The following is a 21,501-nucleotide window of genomic DNA, read 5'->3' on the forward strand; positions in this document are numbered from 1 at the left end:
TCCAAAATTATTATTTGAGAGTCTTTAGATTACCTAAAGACGCTGAAACAATCTAAAGTGGTTATTATTATAATGAAATCGACATTCATGATAGCTACCTATTTATTTTCTATACTAAGTAGGTAGGTTTGACTATGTGGTGGTCTCCTAACGCTTACATTGCTATCTGCAATTAATGTAGGTTTGACAACGAAAGAATAATTTATATTAGAGAAAAAACTGAGGATGGAATAGGAGGATAAACGAGCGTACGGGTCACCTGGTGTTAAGTGATCACCGCCGCCCACATTTTTTCATCGAAAAAATATGTTTACAAAGTAATATTGTACAATTAACCCTATTATTTAATAACCTGAGGGCGGTCGCTCCATTCCCAATCTGTGGTATCATTAAGAAAGTCATTTATGTTATATTCAACTATACCTAAATAAACCCGAATACTTTTAATATATATTTTTATGATTTCTATTGATTCCAAACGGTTTTCTCTATTGGAGTTTGTATTTGAAACAGAAACCTCATGTAAATCGGCATGATCTGTAACACACATAACAGTGACAATCATATCGCCCTTCGCGAGGCACCCTGATAGTCTCGTGTGTGTGTATTTTCCAAGATTAGAAGGGAAAAAGGAAACAACATTTTTATTTTACCGCTATAATTTATTATTGATTAAAAACTTTACTATTGAACTTGTTTTCTTATGGTGTTAGAAGGAGACAGCTAATATATGTGTGCTTTGGAAGATGTATTATTATAAGATTAGTTATTATTAATCTAATTATTGAAGTAGTACATTGTATAAACTTAAAAAAAATATATTTTCAAACATTCTTATACGATGTGTTTTTGGTATTGAACTTCCGTGACAAGTTGGCACTGCATATACTAATATTCCAAAATCCCACCGCTAGATTCTACAAACTAATTTAAAATGAACGTTTAGGGAGTAAGCAATGTATTAGCCATAAGTTGCCTGTAAAAATTGCACCCATACGAATTTTTTATAAATTGTACCTATGTAAAGAATTGAAAAAAATATGGCTGCCAGCTCTCAGTCAGCCGCAACATAAAGGTTGCCAGGTGTAAACAGGTAAATTTTTGTTGATAAGTAGTAGTCACCTTTTTTTCTATATAATTTTAATACAAAATTTACTATTTAACGTGAAACATTGTATGTAAATCTAGTTTTGTTTGATAAAATAATGATTTCGTGTTCATTCCGAAAATGTTCACAAAAAATCACTTCAAGACGTAACTTGCCTCTACACGAGGCATCTTCAGGAGCTATTGACTCGCTAAAAGCTGGAACGAGAATTCTATTAATTATCTTAATTTCGTTTGCCAAATATGATCTTCACTATGATCTTCAGCTGCAGATAGGACTGTCTCCTCAACGGCTAGTAACATGAACATAAAACTTTTAATATTAATTTAAGCTTTTTTTAAAAAGCATTTTCACTTAAAGATTATCATTAAAACATGGTTCTTATTTTACGCTTTCTAGTTGGTCGGTCATCAAATGAAATAAATATTTAAAACATATATCTTTCAAATACCTAAAATAGACGGTTAGATATAATTTATATTACTTAGATGTTTATTATCTTAGTTGATAAAGTTAATGCGGACACCTTTAACTATATTACTTACTACACGATTATTGAATAGGTATCTATGATTAAGCCCAATATTATAGCTAATATAAAAATGTTTTATTTAAAATCTCCTTTGTGACAACCCTACCAAAATAGGTAACAGCAACTAGCAAGCAACAAATAGAAAAATAACAGCTGTCAAGTGTCAGTTTTATTTATATTTTGTAATCGCTTTTGCCATGTTGGCTTACGAATGTCGAGAACTCGAGAGTCGAGAGTGAGTAGTGACTTTAAAGTTTAAACTGTAATATAAGATATACGTGAGTGAAAACTTATTTCTGAATGTATAAATAACAGTATCAACCGTTCACATTTAAAAGTTACAAACAACTAAAGCTGCTACCAGCCATGGCACCATCATCTGATTGGGATGAAATAAAAAGGCTAGCAGCTGATTTTCAGAAAGCTCAACTTAGCTCAACATCTCAAAGGTACACTTATTAGCAACAATTCGAATTTATATAGACTCGATACATATGAAACTGGTTAAATTTTGGTTTATATTCTCATTTCAGATTATCAGAGAGAAACTGCATTGAAATTGTAACTAAGTTAATCGAACTTAAACTTGTAGATGTGATTTTTACAACAGATGGAAAGGAATACTTAACTCCCCAAGAATTAATCAAAGAAATAAAGGATGAGTTATATGTGCGAGGAGGTAGAGTTAACACTGTCGACTTAGCTAAGGAATTGAGTGTTGATCTTAACTTAATTAATACTAACTTAAATGAAATATTAAAAGGAAAAGATGTTCAGCTTTTAGCAGGGTATTTAATTACAAATTATTACTTAGAGAAGGTTGCAGGGGAGATCAATGAAAAATTACAACAACAAGGTAAAATAACTGTTGGAGAGTTAAGTTTACTGTACGACTTGCCAGCAGAATTTATACAGCACAATATACTAGAAAAGTATATAGGAAAAATAATAATAGGTAAACAGGATTCCTCTGAACCTAGAACATTTTACACAGAAGAATATATAACTAGAACAAAAGCAAAGATTAGAGGAGCTCTAATGGGACTATTGAGACCAACACAAATTGGGTTTATAATAAGTCAATGCAATGTTGCTGAGCGTTTATTTATAACTCTATTTGATCAGTTAAATGCACCAGGAGTGCTGACTGGGAGACATTCTGGTGCCATTTATGTTCCTTCTTGTTACACAAAGTCTCAAAATGATTGGGTCATTAGTTTTTGGAGACAAAACAATTACTTAGAATATGATGCTATAACTAGATTAGGTATTTCTGACCCAAAGGTGTATGTGAAAAAGGTGATTACAAATGAAGATGATTTGATATTTTTGAGTAGCTGTGTCATTGGTTCACAAATAAAACAACAAATGGAAGTAGCATTAGAAGAATGCATATCATCAAAAAGTTTTATGGATGTTGTAAGTTTGTTGCCATCAATATTTTCTGAAACAGACATTGAAAATATGCTGGATATTTTATTAAAGAACAATACAAAGTCAACTATGTTATTTGGAAATACAGGTAATTTTTATTTGTAGAGAATTATAAAAAATATGATAGATTTATTACACAACTAGCTGACCAGACAGGAATTGTTCTGTACATAATAAATAAAATACCGTTTTTGATGAATTTGTCAATAATTTTTCATTGTAACATAATAATATGCTCCTTGTTGTTATAATGAAATTGTTTCACAGCAGAACTGTCAAACCGCGCGTCAAAAATACTCTCACAGAAAATATGTCCAAACAAAACAAATATTGGAAATAAAAATAATTATGGGTCCCAAATCGAAATACAAACTATCCTATCTCTTAAGTTGGACTAAACTGCACTCCATGAAGTAATCCCCATTGAAATCCGTTCATTAGTTTAGGAGTCCATTGAGGACATTGTGACACGACATTTATATATATTAAGATATTCACAGGTATTATAATAAATAAATGTCCAAATGGTTAGTGTTCCTGCCTACTGAGCAAAAGGTCCTGGGTTGGAATCCCAGTAGGTGCAAACATTTATATGATGAATATGGATGTTTGTTCCTAGTCACAGATATAATTATTTATGTTTATTTGTATGTCTGTATGTTTTAGTAAGTATATTGTATTAAATATTTATTGTCTTGCACCCTTAGTACTATGCCTAGTTTGCCTCAAAATAATTTGTGTAATAGTATGTCAATATTATCTATATATATATATATATAAGAGATTTCCACGTATATAGTCACTCATCATGATATCTCTGGAACCATAAGGCGTAGAGCCTTGAAATTTGGTAGGAATACTCCTTTAGTCGAGTAGAGGTCAGATTTTTACCATAATCCACCCACAAGATTTTTTTTATTATGAACAGAACAACGTCAGTCGGGTCAGCTAGTTATTAATATAACACTAAATGATTCATAAAAAAAAATATTTCATGTTATTTAATCCACCTTATTTGATGACATCATTTTCAGTATTCAGCAATACATATATTGATAGCTTACGGCAAGCTTGTATGCCCATCACTCAATCAAAAGTTGAAGAAATTGTCAAATCTGGAAAATATCAACAACATTTCATGGAAAAACAAATTTCAAAGAATGATATGAGCCAGCAAGGCCATGTGGATTATAAAACTGAAAGACGTGAAGAGCGAAGAAGAAAAGCAACTAGCGGAAAAGGTGGCGGAGGCACACAAGGACGGGAAACTAAAACTAAGGCTGTGAAAAAGCATCCAAGATCCAAACAGACTCATGAATCAGAATCAGACGATGATACAACTACTACAAAGAAGTCTCAAATGCAACTAGAAATTATACTGGTCGAGGATGTGGAAAATGTAATAAAAGATACATTGGAAAATGAAGGCTTAGAGGATCTTGTCACTCCAATTGCTGAGTATTTACATGGGTAATAAGGTTTATTTATCATTATTTTTATATTTATGATAGTTGTAGATATTATTGAGATACAATTATTCAAGAAAATGTCAGCATGCTAATCTGTGATCTTGGGTGTTCTGTCATCATCATAATACAATTTATCACACATTATATGTTGAGACCTCAATACTATAGTCCCAAATCAAATACATAAATTTTATTAGAACACCCAGGAACCTTTATACTTGCTGTCTGCCCCCTTCAAATTGAAATTAATTTCATAATTAGTTCTAAAGTACCTTTTTTTATGGAAAAGGAGGACAAACAAGTGTACATGGTCATCACTGCCACTGTGTGTGTTAAGTGATCAATGCCACCCACATTATCTTGCAACACCACAGGAATCACAGGGGTGTTGCCAGCCTTAAAGGAAGGTGTTTTTTTTAAATACCCATGTTGTATCGTCCTGAAAACACATCACAAGGAAGCTCATTCCACAACTTTATGTAAAGTTCCTTGAAAACTTTTGGATAATGTTATTTTGATGATGATGATGACCCCTAGTTTCCATTTTTCATTCATTTCATTCAATTGCATTTTTCATATCAAGCATATCTTACAATATGTTTTCTTCATATATATGTCTTTGTTTGAATTGTGCTTATATGTAATGAGGTAACTGTGTTTTTTCAGAACACTAAATCAAATTGCTTTAACTATGGCAAAGGATATGGCTGAGAAATTACTTCAAAATTCACATCAAAACAAAAAGCAGAGCCATTCAGCAGCGCAAGACCGAATTAATGTTCTTATTAATGATATAAAATTATATGAAAAGGGCTTAAAGTTGTTCCCTGTAGATCAACAGGGCGCATTCATAAAATATCTGTTAAAATCCTTCGGTGCTGATGTCCTTGGAGAGTTTTGCAAATATGCAGCAAACCAGTGTAATATATCAGTTCAAGTTGATACATTGTCTATTGAGCAGCGTAATAAAATTATAAATGATCTACCTGAAGAATATATGAAGCCGTTGAGAGCTTTGAATGTATCATTGTCTGAACAGAATCTGGATTTATTTTATCAAGCTGTTGATTTGTGCTTATCCAAATGTGATATGATATTAAAAAAAGTTGATAAAAAGAAAGATAAGTAAGTATGTAATGGTCATAATAATATTAATTATGTATGTTTATGTGTTTATTGCATAATGCTTTGTCCACAGTCTTCAATCAATACTCAAATTCTTTATTGAAAGCTAGTTAGTAGCAATAGGACTGATGATTGTATGTCAACTCTCTCCCAAACACATTGCTGTGTCTCCTACTAATAGAGGTGGACTTCCACATTTTTGCATTATAGTTTTAAGAGGTATATGGGCAGATGAGTTGACAGGCACAGGAATGTTCAGTCTTATGTCAGACCATTGCACATTATACTTTCAAATTCAAATATTTTTATTCAAAATAGGATGTGACATCAAAAACTACCACTCATTCCAAAGAGAATGCCTCCTGAGACCTGAAAAAATGGGCGCAACAAACTCAGCGGGTTTTTTTTTTCATCAAATATGTTTACAATGTATTATTGTACAATTAAACTTATTATTAGCTTGAGGGTGGTCGCTCCATTCCTAAACTGTGGAATCATTAAGAAAGTCATTTACATTATAGTAACACAAACGTTTTTTAACAATTTTTTGAATATCATAATACTTTTATTTTGAACATTTTCTGGTATCTTGTTGTAAAAGCATATAAATAGCCCCACAAAAGACTTACTAACTCGACTTAGCCGAGTAGTAGGCATAACAAGGTTATGTTTGTTACTCGTGTTAACATTATGATTGTCATAATTTCTAGCAAATTCCTCAATGTACTTAGGAACATATAGAATACAATTATCAGGAATAATAATAATTGAGAAGCAATAGTCTTAGTTTATTTCTTTACATTTTTCTCTTAATGATTCTTTAGGACCTAGGTTATAAATAGCGTGAATAGCCCTCTTATGCAGCTGTGCCTTGGGTTGTTTTGCAATGCTTTACAACTCGGATGCTATTAGTACAATTAGAGGCTAATGATTCCCTTTAACATGTGGTGGGGTGTAAGTGGCAGAACAAGCTGATAATGTGTGGCAATATAATCTGCTCATGATAATAAAATAAAACAATTAAAAAAATTTATTGCATCACTTTACATATATTGTAACTGAAATGATTTGTAAAAAGATAAAGCTGTAAATGTTGATTTGAAAGAGTGGCAATGAGTTCCTTGCCACTTCTTCTCATTAAAGCACAACCCTTTCCGAAGTGGCGGTAGATATAAAAATAAAAGAAAACTTTTGACATTCATAAGTGTTGTTTCCTTGCCATACATGAATAAAGTGATTATTTTTGAATTGTTTGGGTGTTTTTCAGATTGCTATTACTGAACCATAGAGAAAAGCTAATATCTGAGCTAGAAAGTTGTGACGATCCCGCCTTGGTTTTACATCTGGCAGTACTTGCAATATTCACAATTTTAAACCAAAGTATGCTTCATGCTTCGGGACGACAAGTTATTTCTATTATTAACCTCTTAAAAGGTCAATTGAAGGAGGAACACTTCAGTAAGCTTCAAGACTACCATGGTAAATAAATTAATATTATCTTAAATATAAGTCTCCTCTTAACACCAAGCCTCCACCATATTCATTCTTATATGATTAAGGGACTCTATATTATATATGTATCTCGGAGATTTATTTGGATTTAAAATTGGGCGTCACGGTGTTGGTATCCTCCATGTTGATTTAAGTCGATCAGTGCGCACAACCGGCGCGGGCGCTAGCTTGAAGACGAATGCGACTTCTCAATGAGTGCTCTACTGATGGACAATAATAACTAACTTCAATCACGTCACCGACAGTGACGTACACAGTGACAACTTCAAACACACTTTGAAAGATGACGTTCGCCATCAGTTCAGCCCAATACACAGAGTAGAATATAATCAGGCCATATTACTTTTATATTCTAATTCTCCGACATGTATATCAGGCCACTGAGAAAGTATTGCAATATACGAAGCCCTGGCTATTTATTTAAAAATACGTGGTTTTTTACAAGTAAATATTCGTTTGAACTTCGAATATCCCTCCATTTTTTTGAGAGCTAAATTGAATTATCGAGTCTCATTGAAAAATGGATCTGCGTCGGGAAAATTTTCGTGCGATGATTTCAAAGGTGTATTTAAAATGGTGTTGAAGCCCCTTCCAAAGCGACCATCTACCAATGGCATAGCGAATCTCTATTGTTGGGGGATGAATAAAGAATTGATAGACCTTCGACACCTGTTACCGAGAAAAAGTGAGAGCAGTGAAAAATTTAATTCAAGAAAACAAATGAACAACATACGCAGAAATTCAGCGTATATTGCAGATTGGTTTCGGGAACGGGGAAGCGTTCACAAGATTCTATACGAACATCTTCTCGTGAAAGGGATAGTATTGCGCTGGGTGTCATCAACCTCACCCAAGCTCAAAAGCTGGCCCACGTTAAATGGTATAGTGACATGATTAATAAATCAAAAGCAGGCGTGTCTTGGCGCATTTACGACATTGTGATAGGTGACGAATCCTGGATTTATTAATACGATCCCGAAACAAAGCGTCAGTTGACAGTTTGGCTGTATCAAAACGAACCAACGCCTATCAAAGTGAAGCGATCGACAAGCGCAGGTTTTTTGATTGCTAGTTTCTTCACGGTTTATGTAGTGTAGATTCCATTACGAAATCAAAGCCGTATTAACGCGGAATGCTATACTACAAAATGCCTGCCAGAAGATTGAATTGTCATGAGCGACAAGCGAACAAATACAGGCTCCGCGGGCTATTGGGCTCAAAACAAGGGACTTACTGGACACCACACCAGTCACAGATTACCCTACTGACAGTCCTGATATCGTACCGTGTGACTTCTTTATATTGTGTTAAATAAATAATCAACTGGAAGGAATCAAGTGTTCGTCGCCGGAAGATGCGCTAGCATCTTTCGACAGACTCAAAAAATGGTTCGACAACTGGTTTAGACGTATAACACTTTATATAGAGTCTGATGGAAAGTACTTTGAAAACATTTAATACAATATTTTATCCATTTAAGGTAATTTTTTAGTTTCTCAAAACTTTCTGAGTTATTTTTTTAAAATATGTATAAGCTTGCGCTGATATGTTGACCATGTAAAACGAATTAGAAATCATTTGGAATCCATGACGTTATCACCAACCTCAGAAAGTTTGAAAACAGTATCTATACTATTTACATGATTGCACTTCATTCAAGGATTTTTCACTGACTTTTCAAACATCTTGGTACCCTATTTTTGCATTCAAATAAATCTTATTATAATTTTTACGATACTTGATGTGATTACATTAAATTTTCGAATATGAAAAGATCGCTTACCGTAGGTATTTAGCGTAAGGAAACATTTAATGAATGGGTGTTAAATAGGAATTTGGTCATAAAATAACGGAACCAAATAAACTTTAACACTTGTTTAATATTTATTTAGGTTCATAACGAGGTAGGCACTGCCCAATTGCCTATATGATATGCACGCCCCCATTCCCCACACGCCAAGTGTCGACACCAAACGGCAGAAACATTTTTTTTGTTTACTTTACTGCATCTATATGAACAGGGTTTCAGGACGGCTAACACGAGTAGCAAAGGAACGTCATGTTGTAAAAATCATAACGCAAGTGTTAACCCCGGAGCATTTAAATTCTAATAATATAATTGACGCCGCATTTCTAAGCGCTAGCAGTGAATAATAAGATCGCTGCTATTCCCTAGTCCTTAAAAATTAAAAAAAATACAGCTGTCATTTCCCTAAGTGATGTTGACATAAGGCTGCATTAATAAATAAATCTTAAATCGAATGCCGGCAGATGCTTCAACTATTAGATCTTATCCATATTACCTGTATAATAAATTCAGTTGATATTTTGTGTTTTAGATTTGGTGACTAAGTATTTGACTGCAACAGAAGACATAAAAAGTGCTCTGGAGGATCAACTTACACAGGAAATGCCATCGATTAAAAGTTTTGTTGGCGAAATTAAAAAATACAAGTAATTTGTATGATTGTATGTTTTTTATAGTTTATATGACATGTTTTGTTATGTTATGAGTTATGACTTAATGAATAAATAAGGATTACAGTTCATAGTACTTATGAAAAATGTTTTATAATTCTGTTTTAACAATAAATAAAGATATAAATTTGATGAATATCTGTTTTGATTAAATACGAGAATCTTTTAGTAAAGTTACTTATTTTAAACATAATAAATATGTGGATAACATGCATAATAATTGATTAATTGGACTGAGTCCACTACCTACTGTCCGAGCTAGATATAACCTCGGTAGTATAGGAATGCACTCCAATTCTGATTTAAAAACACGATATGTCTGTTACGTCTAAGTGGCACCATCGATTTTTATGTGATGACTAGATAATCGATAAGGATGGTGTGACCATCCTTAACCCGCCGGTAACGGCGTCTTATTTTGTGACCTAAACAATCGCGTGTGCAGCATAAACTTCGAGTAAGCAACTATTTTCTGTTAATTTATACAATAAAGGCATCACACACACTTTATACGTCAATACTTGACTTTTGAAGTGAAACTTTATCGATGTATGAGAGAAATTTTATAGCAAATCGTCACGGTTTTTGGTTACGCGCCATGTTGTTTTTTATGACTATATTGTGACATTAAAAAAAAATATGAGGCTGAAAATAATAAAATAAATGACTTATTTGTATGCATGATTATTATATTAAAATAGCTTTAATTTCATATTGAATTTTTTTCTTAAGTTCTATCTAGCTGATTTCTGTGAAGTTGTAAATAGTAGAAAAAATATGTCATAAAGAAGTTTCACTTCTCACCTATGTACTCTGACACACATTTTTTTAATTGCTCATATTTAAAGTTTTTTAAGAAGAAGTACCTAAACAAAGTTTAATCTGACATCGTGAACTGGTTTAGCCAATAACGCTCCCGTGGTTCTCTCAGGTCTTATGCATGAATTTTAGAAGGGGTAGGGTTTGACGTTTATTAAGAGATTTTAAATTCTATTTGATTTTAATCATCAATTTATATTGGAGTTTAATCAACTCATCAAAATAATTTCCTACTTTCAAAAGTTCAATTAAATTTATTTCTTAAGTGACTAATTAAATTAAAAAATTAAAATAATAATTACAACTGTAAATAAAACATTGTAGCTAATCAATTACACAGGAGAAAATAAGTTAGGATTGTATTGCCCGGATTTCCTATTTCATTGCGTAGGTACGTCTTTAAAAGTAATATTTCAAAAATGTATATCTACTTTTCCAGTCACTTCCATTTTAATAATTTTGCTAAGCCAAATGTCAGAATTGGCAGCAGCTGATTCTACGTTACACGTTAACGGGCAAGGAGGAGGTCGACGAAGTGTGACAACGGACGGGGAGAGGTCCCAAATTCGGTGACATTTCTTCAAGATATAAATATATAGGGTATGTATATAAACTATTATATCCAAGTATTACGACACTTTTAAACTACATTCCTACAAAAGAATAACATAAAAATAGATGCAACCCTGCCTGAATGACTAAGGTTTAATTTGATTTGCTGACAATTTTTTTTTAAAAACATTGTTTTCTGAGTTCTGCTATTTTGTGTTTTTTAAGTAGTATGCAGTGTAGTTTTTGCCCATATAAAAAAACAAGACGAAGTTAACACATCGACAATGTTGAAAGTGAAGTGGAATCTATGGAATCTTAAATCAAAGAATTGCAAAGAAAACTGAATTTAAATGGAAATTAAAAATAATTTCGGTACACTACTGTCTTACTGTCATAAATTTCTAAATGTTAAATTGCAAAATATGTGACATCGCACTAGGGGTCATGGAAATTCGGTTGACAAGATTTATGGATTGCTCCTTAAAACCGAGTCTTTCGATATTCGAACCTATGAGGCAAAACTCTCGTTTTTAGTTTAAGCTTTCCTCTAACCAACTTACATTTATAGTCTATTTTTCCTTACTTGTCTTAAATAGTAAACAAAGCGTACAGAGAACCAGCTCGTACCAAGAGATAATTCATAGAGATTGGGATCATCGAACGAATGAACGACTGAACTTAACGGTTTTTATGCAGTAAATGAAAAGTATCAGATAGAAGGTTAGAAATAATACGACAAGTTGTTTTAATAGTTATATTATTCGGATTCCGATGATAAAAACTATACCTACCTATCTTATATATACTTACCTAAAACAAAAAAGCAAATAAGCGATCGGGAGATTTCTGTTAGGAGCCTCTAAGCAAACCCTGTGCAGAGCAAACCAGTGATTTCCAACGGCTTTGCAATTTATTGTAAGACTAAACAATTATATATCTATTAGAATATACCCATCTTATAATATTAACTATTTTAAAATAAATCATAAATGGGCGTTCGGGAGGGATTTCCGTCAGGAGCGAAGTTTGTTATTCCCATTTAAGAAACTGTTCAGTAAGATACGAAATGATAATAATTATTGCAATATCAAAATAACTCAAAAAATATGTGTAAGCTTATCAAAAGTATTTAACTCGTACCAAAGAATAACAACCCGATTATGAGTTGCTTTGTATTTAAAAAAAAACTCGTTTAGTGTATTATTTGTAAGCTGTCATTTTGTTATTGTTATAGTTAGTTACACCCATTCTCAGTAATAACCACAAAATATTCATCTGGATAAAGTATCTTAATTGGAAATAAAGTAATCTATTTACATTTTAGGCTACCTGTCAATCATAGCAATCAAACGTTCTTCACGATATTTTACTGTCTCACAAGAACGTGAAAAAGAGTTTCGAACAGCATTTTTTCGGGGTCAATTCCTTTCTTCCGTTCCCGTTTCTTGGGATGTATATTGCGAGAAGCGCGGCACTTTTCGTCGGCTTACCCAAAGCTACTTTAAAAAATGACTATTTCATATTATATGACAATAAAAAGCAACGAAATGTTTTACTTTACCTGATGTAATCTAGAAAAATCCTACTGTAGTTTACAGAACAACCTATTACAGACACTGAAAATTAAAAAAAAAACTACTTAAAAAAACTGACTTGAAAAACTAAACAGTATAAAATAACATTTAAGACACCTTTTATGCAAACCTTAAATAATTATACTATTATTTGTATGTGGTATCTATTGATAGCTTTGAAGTCAAACGTCAAAATCATATCGATATGTTATCTGTGAAAGTTTGCAATTCAAAGTTTGTGTAATTCATTGCGTGTATGTTGCTGAAATAGTTATAAATGATGAAGACAAATCTAAAATGTGTGATTGTCCGGATATAAGTGAATTTCATTTAAGGTCGTCTTTGTTTACTATTAAAGACATAAGTATAGGAAAAAATAGACCAAACATAATTTTCCATATCTTGTTCCAACTGTAATATTTTATTAACTTATTTCTTCTTCTTTACAACTTTACTTACTACTTTACAATCAGCCATAGCTGATCCATATGCATACATTATTTACCGCAGTTTTAATGATTAAAAAGTACTTAATTAAAATCAGCCATTCTTTCCTTGTAACCCGAATACGTTCCTGGTCACTTTATTGGTCTTGAAATATTACTTAGAAATGGGAACAGGCGAACACCTACGTCTTAGATCATTATTCTCACAACGGCCCATATCATTCCACTGCTAGGTCACTCTGTTGTATTGGAGGTACTGCCATAACCCCAATGTTTGGAAGACGTGTTTGGGTCTGGGGATCCCAGTTATAGTTGATCACACAGTTGAATGTTGCTGCCCATTATTATCCCTGGATTATATTCTTTTTGTCATCTTGTACGACGCTACGGTAGGTAGGTAGGTACGTAGGGTTATCCGCAAAACTCAGAAACGTGTAAGTAGGTATGTTTAATTGCTACAGAAGGCTCACTATTAGAAAATTCATTGGTACACTACATGGTTATAGTCTATAACCAATTTTATTTTTTTAATTTTTTTTTTGTTTCACACATGTTATCATTGTTCAGGTATTGAAAGGATTTCTTAGCTTTAAATTAATAAAAAAAAACAAGCTGCATTCTCAACCAAAAAAATTTTTTGGATCCTCATAAATAAAAATGTCTCTCAATTCTGATATATTATATTCTATGTTCGAGTGACAGCTGCATGCAATGATGATTGGCAATTACTGTCAAATGTCAATTGCCGGCTTATCTACAAAATGTCTTGAGTCTTGTATTAATTTAGTGTTTACTCAAGGTTTACACTTTACTCAATATTACTGTTAAAATTAGTCAATTTCATTTACTCTGAAAGACACATGTGTTACATGGCTAAAAACAAATTGCAGTATTTTTACTATTTTTTCAATAGAGAGCATTAGTAAAACACCGAGAATTACTCCAAGCGGTAACCATGTGCACAACAATCTAAACCATAGGGAGTTTAAAATTTAAATTCGTACACAACACAATATATTTACCATGCCTCAAGAATTAGAGAGCAGTGTACCTTTAAATTCAAATAATGGTAAAATTATTAGACCACATGAAGATGTAGTGCTGCGAATTGATGCAAATAGGCCTCCAGATGGTGGATTAAAAGCCTATTCAGTTATGATCGGGTCATTTTTAACAAATGGTTTAATTTTTGGTGTTATAAATTCGTATAGTGTCATATATACAGTCCTTCTGAAGAATCTTAAGGATGCTAATGTCCCCAATGCAGATACTAAAGCAGGTAAAAAAAGTTTAATTTATTGTTACCCAAATAATATACTGTCGGTATTAGTTTGAATAGTTTTCTCACTAACTAGTTAAGTTTGATTATTCATAGAAATTTTACCTTAAAATTATTCAAACTAGCATAAAAAAATTAAGTATAAAATTTACAGTTATACTAGTTAAGTTTCATTATTCACAAAAAAATAACTTTAAAAATATTCAATTTAACATAAAAACAAATCAAATATAAAATTTACAGCTATACTTTTATTGAGTTTTGATTGAATGAATACTGAATAAATATAAGTGGAGTCATGGGATAACAATTGTGACACAGAGTTGTGATTCTTCACAATTAGTCTTTAAATTTAGAAGAAATATTGAAATTCAAATAATGATGAAACTTAATGATTATAAAATATTGCTGAGAACCACTACCTCTTTTATACAGACCCATAAGGAATCTATTTTCTTTTTTGTTGATCAGCAAGTTCCAGCACCTCCTCCAAGTCTTAACTTGGTTAAGTTCTTACATTATAATGTATCCCATTGAAAATATAATAAGTCCTCTTTCAGATGCTGTCTTCATAATATGTCCATGAGTATCAGAATGTCTTAATACAGTCATGCATTGTGAAACACACATGATGCACCTTTTTTAGTTAATTACTTGTGTGAAATAGCAATGGTGTGATTTAATGATGAATGTGTTAGTAAATTGGTATGGAGTTGAGCCATTGTAAAGTTTACACATCTTGTTACACTTCTTGTTTGTACAATTTTATAAATAGTATTAATTTTGTTATGTAGTCCACCATTTTGTTTACGAGAGAGATTAACTAGAATCTGGAAAGCCACATTAAGTGCTTAATATAAATACAGGACTTTCTACCAAAAACTAAAACAAATCTCTTAAACATGTTAAGAATCTATTCTTTAGTGAAATAAACAATTAGTCAAAAGTTAAAATATGTTAAATAAAAAAAAAACAATGTAATTTAAGTATGTGAAAAAATAGTTATAATTATATTTTTGATGTTAAGTACTGCTATAAAATAATGTAAATAACTTAATAATAATTTACACATAGTAATGGATTGCTTATAATTGCAATGATTTGAGTGAATGTATCAGAAAGCTATTGAAACAAGATATAAGACCATGCATAATAAACCATTTTATTTAAACACAATAAGGGTCAGAATTTGGTGAGGGAGAAGGGGGCTATACTGCACTTTCGGTTTTCTTGTATCTGAAAAATCTACTGCCGATACAGAACTGCCGATTTGGGAAGGTTAAAAATTTCTTAATTAGTGTTTCAAGATTGGTAATAATTATTTAAATATCCATAAAATAGTTCTTCCCGCTCTGTGATTCCTATATTGTTGCAAACTATTTTTGATACTGTGTGTGTGTTATCAATCATTATAGCCCTCCGACAGCTCAGTCACATTAAGTATGTCAGAGGAAACAAAGGACGGAGCTGATAAGATACTGTAGGTTATCTCATGTTAACTACAAGCAGTGCATTGATTTATATTTTTTTTTTCAAAATAAGGGACGAGACGAGCAGAATGGGAGTCCTAGCGGGAATCCTCATTTCTCGCGATAATTTTTTTGTTTCCTCATAGGATTTCGGCAAATTTTGGCTTTACAGCATTCAAAGCCTTTTTGCGCTTAAAAGTTTTAACATCGTGCGCCCGCCCCGATCTTTATAGTCTTCGGCAGAGGTGTCTTAGTTATCATTATATCTATCAATAGATATACCCATGCGGCTGGCCCATTGCCCCTCCTGCCGCTGCTATTTAGCCAAATGCGTTCATGGATACGCTCTCTCACGAACAACCTACACAACACCCGATGGTTAAATGTATCAGTCTGTAGACAGTCAAAAGAAGCGATTCCTGCACTATCGCCCAAACTGACACGTCAACTTATTAGCCTAAATAGATATCCGAATCATGATGGACACCCTAACGGGTCACGAATCACTAAACAAGCATCTTTTTACAATCAATGAATTTACAAGGATTGTGCTGGGGTGGCCAACCGACGGTCAAAAACCTTAGTAAATACAAGGTCGCTCCAGGAAGTCTGCGAACACTCCAGGAGTGTTCTGAACTTCTGGACGGAGCTGGGCTGGTTGGTCTAGTTGCGGAAATAGGAGCCCTTTCAACAATACCAATAGTACGATATATTCGAAATGACGACTGATACCCAGCTTTTGTCAACGGTCATTTTCAAGAAACTTGTTAAAAACAAACTGTATTACCCGGTTAAATTGAAAATGCTATGTTTACTCTCATATTATATGCAGTTAGGTACTAACTTTGTAATATAATTCTATTATGCACTAGTGCAGGAGTGCTCAAACGGTCGATCACGAGTGCTTTTCGACTCGATCTCGAGAAGAAAATCCGATATAATCATTCGGGTCGATTACCGTCAAAAATTCAAGACATTTAAAAAAAACTAAATATGCAGTTATTAGTTTCTTATAAATCGAGGGCATGACTCCTTTTACAACTCTTCTCTAAGTCTCGTAGTTTCTGACTTGGCCATCACCACCCTTCTAAAAACCATCTTGTATAGTACTATTCACAGATTTTGTTTTAGGTAACTAAAATCGGTAATTACGTACCATCTTATGAAAAGTATGCTCAGTACATGCAGTGTCATGCAGATTCAACACCCGAAGTCACTCTTTAGTTAAGTTTAGAACCTTACACACTTAAACGCGTTTGTTTTGTAAGAATATACTCGCAATTTTGAATAATTATGAGTTTTTTCAGTGCAGACTACACTTACCTTGACTAAAAAATGCATATTATTATGCGCAAAACTAATATCTATGTCATCGTGACACTCTACCCAGACGACAATCCTTTATCACACATACTTAAAGCCTCTCAGAGTCGATCGATCGTAGTCTAAAAATTTTAAGGTAGATGGCCGGCAGTTCAAGCTTGAGCACTCCTGCACTAGTTTGTAATATTACTATGCACATGCATGTTCGGTTTATGGCCCTAAGTACGATGTAATAAGGTTCATTTTACGAGCAAGTGTGTTAAAAATCTATCAATTTTATAGGCACAGTCAAGTCATAGTGTTGATATATTATGATGGTATGATAAATAATTGCTAAAGTGATGTTGATAGGCATTCTGAGAAATAACTCATTGTGCTGACATTGATTCATTTCATATCTAACCGTCTATTCTGAGAACAGACTTAAATAATACCAACTAATATAGGGATAAAATAACATATCCAATTATTTCGAATGGAAATATACAAACTCGTATCATATTTGATTAACGCGAGTGTTACACATTTAAATAAAACACTTTTATAGGATTAAAACGCGTATAATTGTAACTTTGTTTCAACATTAGATATTTGCGTAAAAGTTAATCTTTTATTATTATATTAGTTAACCCTACCGATGTTTCAAGAACTCTCCAGATCTCGTTTTCAGGGAGGCATTTAAATAATTATAAAAATGTAAGTTTTACGTAAAAATCTATTAGTACTTTAAAAAGTTTTTTTATCTCAATGTACACACTATGCGCATTGATGAAAAAAGCGTGCAAGAGAGAGCAACACCTATAACGTTCATACTTCACTAACAAAAAGAAAGCGAATCTTTTGTTACTGTAACCGATTTTAATTGTCAAGACGTAAACAGTCAGCCACGCTTGACATTAGCTTGGTATTTCTAATATTAAACCAGTAGCTAACACTCACAGTGACACTCACTTTTATATTTTCATTCAATTCCTGTAATTTTACTTAGTATTGCATGCCGTTACCGATATCGTTGATTTATATATGTAAATGTTTTTTTAACTCTTATAATCTAAAGGTTTTTAGATTTTTCGTGTGTGAGTGAGATAACTATCCTAACACAAAAACCTATTTTCTAAAGTTTATGTTAATTTTAAAAAATATGTGTTAGATAATAAGACATTGTATACGTGAATATGACGCTGTTTATCAATATTTGTCATTGGGCCAAAAAGGCCATATTGACCAAAAGCAAAATACTACACACTTCACTAACTCACAAACACATCTGTAAAACTAGCACACATGAACATTTTGAATTTAGTCTCGCCGTAATGAGGAGAGTGTTTGTCTATTATGACGACCTGTATAGCCAAGTGGTTAGCGATCCTACCAACTAGAAAGCTAGAGGTCCCGGTAGGTGCAAGCATTTATATGATGAATATGGATGTTTGTTTCCGAGTCATGGATGTTTAAATGTATTTATGTATGTTTATATGAATTTATGTATGTTTAAATAAGTATATTGTATTAAATATATCATTGTCTTGTAACCCATAACACAGGCTATATATGCTTAACTTGGGGCAAGATAATTTGTGTAAAAAGTGTGTCAATATTTATTTATAATATTTATTACGCTAGTATAGTGAGTTTATGACTTTAATAGAAGCGAGCTTTAACAACATGTTATGAATATTGAAGAGATATCCTGTCGGACGGTTCTTATCCCTTGCTACTCTAGAACCGTCTTTTCTTGTGACAAGCCCACAACCACTTGCGGCTTGCTGTACATTTCACTGTACGTCTGTGCTGGCTCTTCTTTTGGCCATGTTCCATTATTAGTTTTTCGGTTATGAAGTCACATCTGCCAGATTTGGTTCTACTGCTGGAGAGCAGGCTCAGAGGGGCCACCTGCACTTTATGAGCACCAGGTATGGACATCATACGTTCACCATCGATCGTTGAATCTGGCTTTTTGTTCGGCTGTTATGTTTTGACAGTTAAACCTAAATTGCTGGTGTAAAAAAGATGGGCGTATTACCTAATAAGTAGGTAATTATTAGTTAGTATTACTCGGTATCTAATGGTGGTTTTATTAATTGCATGAAACTGAATTAAATAGGTAAAGAAGCCTAATTTAAAAAAAATCTAAAATATCCTGCAGCAGGAGCTATTTGCCTGTGAAAGTCCTGAAAGAATAAGAAGGTTTTGAAGATTAGCGAAAATTATTATAGGTTTTCTGGTATGAGTTTCATGTAAACATATTATATGGATTTTTTAAATCAATAGTAGTTAAAAAAAAACTAAAAAAACACGCTAGTTACAGAAAACCGAACTAAAAAAATAGAAAAGAAATTTAAAATTAACACCAATTCTTATCGACATGCCTTATAGATTAAAAATATCTTATTTTGCAAATTGAAAAATGTATTCTCATCGGTCCTCGATAAATCTACTAGGTTTAAACGTAATCTGGCCGTTTAAAGTTGGTCAAAATCGCGCCCAAACCAGTCTGTTACAAACAAACATACATACAGGCGAAGCTAATAAAAAGCGTGTAAAAAGCTGCTATTTTGAATAGACAAACAGATACGTCAATTCAAATTGTACGTAAGTAAGTACTTAGAAGATAGAAGTTCTGAGCTGGTTTCAAACAAGTTAATCACATTCTTGTCAATGAATACAGAGCTAATAGATAAAAATACCGTAGAGTTTATTTATTTATTTATTGAAACGAAGTTCCTTACGGCAGGCTTGGAGGAGATAGGGATTTTGCTGCGGGACCGAAATGAAAAAAATGTGATAGTAAAACCGTAAGAAAAAGTCCGTGGAATAAAACCGTTAAATGAGACGTGCGCAGGCGCGACAGTCGACTCTATTTCTATGTAATTTTATGTTGTCAAACAAAAATAAAGAGACATATTTTGTTATTTTAATTGATAATTTGGATTACGATTTTTTTATTTTACGTAATTTATTATTTCCTAAAATACTGAATTTCCTAAATACTTTCGTGTAGTTAAATAAAAACTAATCTGCAAAATTTAAGAGAAAAATCAAGAAAACGTACATATAATTGAACACGATTTTTTTTTTACAAATTGTGTCGATTCTACATTAGCTGAAGGAACTTCGTTCCTACCTGGTGTCCCACGACACCACATTCTTAATTTTTATACATATATTTATATATTTGGGCAACTAACAAATTACACTCTTTACATGCTTAAACTTAAGATATAATAATAATATGGATAAGAGTTAATTCACTTATCAATGTTCTGCGATTTGGCCAGTGAGTTATATGACCTACAGAGCCTAGAAATAGTTGCGTTTGACCCAGATTAGTCCTAGATTGTGGTACAAACAACGAATAGGCATTTTTTCTTATTAATTTTGGAGAAACGTTTATTTTGAATTTGGAAAGCAAGTATGGAGAATCTATTTTACCGCTAAAAATATTGTATATAAACTAAAGATCTAACATTAATAATTATTAATTACTGAGTTTATTAATATAAGGTTATTTCATAATTTATGTAATGTTTAAACGAACAATAATTATTATTGAGTATATAATGACATGGCTACTGCATAGCCATTTTGTAAATGACCCCTAGAGATATGATATAAGATTAAATGATAGGTTTTCTTGTAAACCTTTTAAGAAGGTGTGTGCGTTTTTTATGTGCGCATGTGTTTCTGGAAATACCGCGCACGAAGCGTATTCCACATTTCGGATGTAGGTACGCGGTAGAAACTTACTTGGAAACCGCTCTATAAAGCCAACACCACACTCCCTATTTTTTTTTTGCATAAAATTAGAATTTTTTGGATGAAATACTGAACTGAGTCTCATCTGTGGGAAAGTGACTTTTTCCAAGTCTTCACACTGAGCAGATCTCGCTCACTCGGAGCCTGATTAATAGATCATAGCTATTCACTAACAAATATAGGTCAAAGCGAGTCATTGAGTCTAATTATTAAGTACTATTATTGATTGTGATTAGTTGGGCCTAATTAATTTATAAACACAAAGAAAATACGGACCTTGCACTATTTAAACATTGCAAGGTTATAAATGTCTTTGATAAAGTTAAATTCCGTATATTGTCAGATATAAATGAATCAAAATTCCTCCGAGAAATTCAAAGACTGCCTCATCTAAGACAATTTACAGAAACAAACATGTCATATAAATTACCTAAATCTACAAATATATATGGCACCAGAGCAAACAACTGCGTCATTTCTCTATACTTAAACGAGACTCCCTTAGAGATTCAAAAATTATATATAAATAAAAATAAATATAAGTCATCGGTAAAAAAGTACTTTTTACAAAATCCTTCATTAATATAATTTTATCTGCGGTAAGCTAAGTAGACAACTAATTTGT

General features: G+C 32.5%; 2 protein-coding genes across 2 annotated transcripts in view; both read left to right on the forward strand.

Annotated features, from left to right (window-relative positions):
- The first annotated feature begins 1,821 nt into the window (after window positions 1-1,821).
- On the forward strand, window positions 1,822-9,794 carry LOC126972210 (E3 UFM1-protein ligase 1 homolog). The gene is made up of 6 exons (XM_050818838.1): window positions 1,822-2,089; window positions 2,174-3,162; window positions 4,109-4,544; window positions 5,210-5,668; window positions 6,936-7,147; window positions 9,520-9,794. Exons 1-6 carry the CDS (start codon window positions 2,007-2,009, stop codon window positions 9,636-9,638), a joined length of 2,298 nt encoding a protein of 765 aa, XP_050674795.1. The 5' UTR covers window positions 1,822-2,006; the 3' UTR covers window positions 9,639-9,794.
- A 4,056-nt stretch (window positions 9,795-13,850) lies between these two features.
- LOC126972225 (monocarboxylate transporter 10) overlaps window positions 13,851-21,501 on the forward strand; it is a 36,888-nt gene continuing 29,237 nt past the window's right edge. Inside the window, exon 1 of the mRNA XM_050818868.1 lies at window positions 13,851-14,328. Within this exon, the coding sequence (XP_050674825.1) occupies window positions 14,073-14,328 (256 nt within the window). The 5' untranslated portion in view covers window positions 13,851-14,072. The remainder of the gene's footprint in view (window positions 14,329-21,501) is intronic.

Source organism: Leptidea sinapis, chromosome 25, assembly GCF_905404315.1.
Source record: "Leptidea sinapis chromosome 25, ilLepSina1.1, whole genome shotgun sequence".
NCBI lineage: Eukaryota > Metazoa > Arthropoda > Insecta > Lepidoptera > Pieridae > Leptidea > Leptidea sinapis.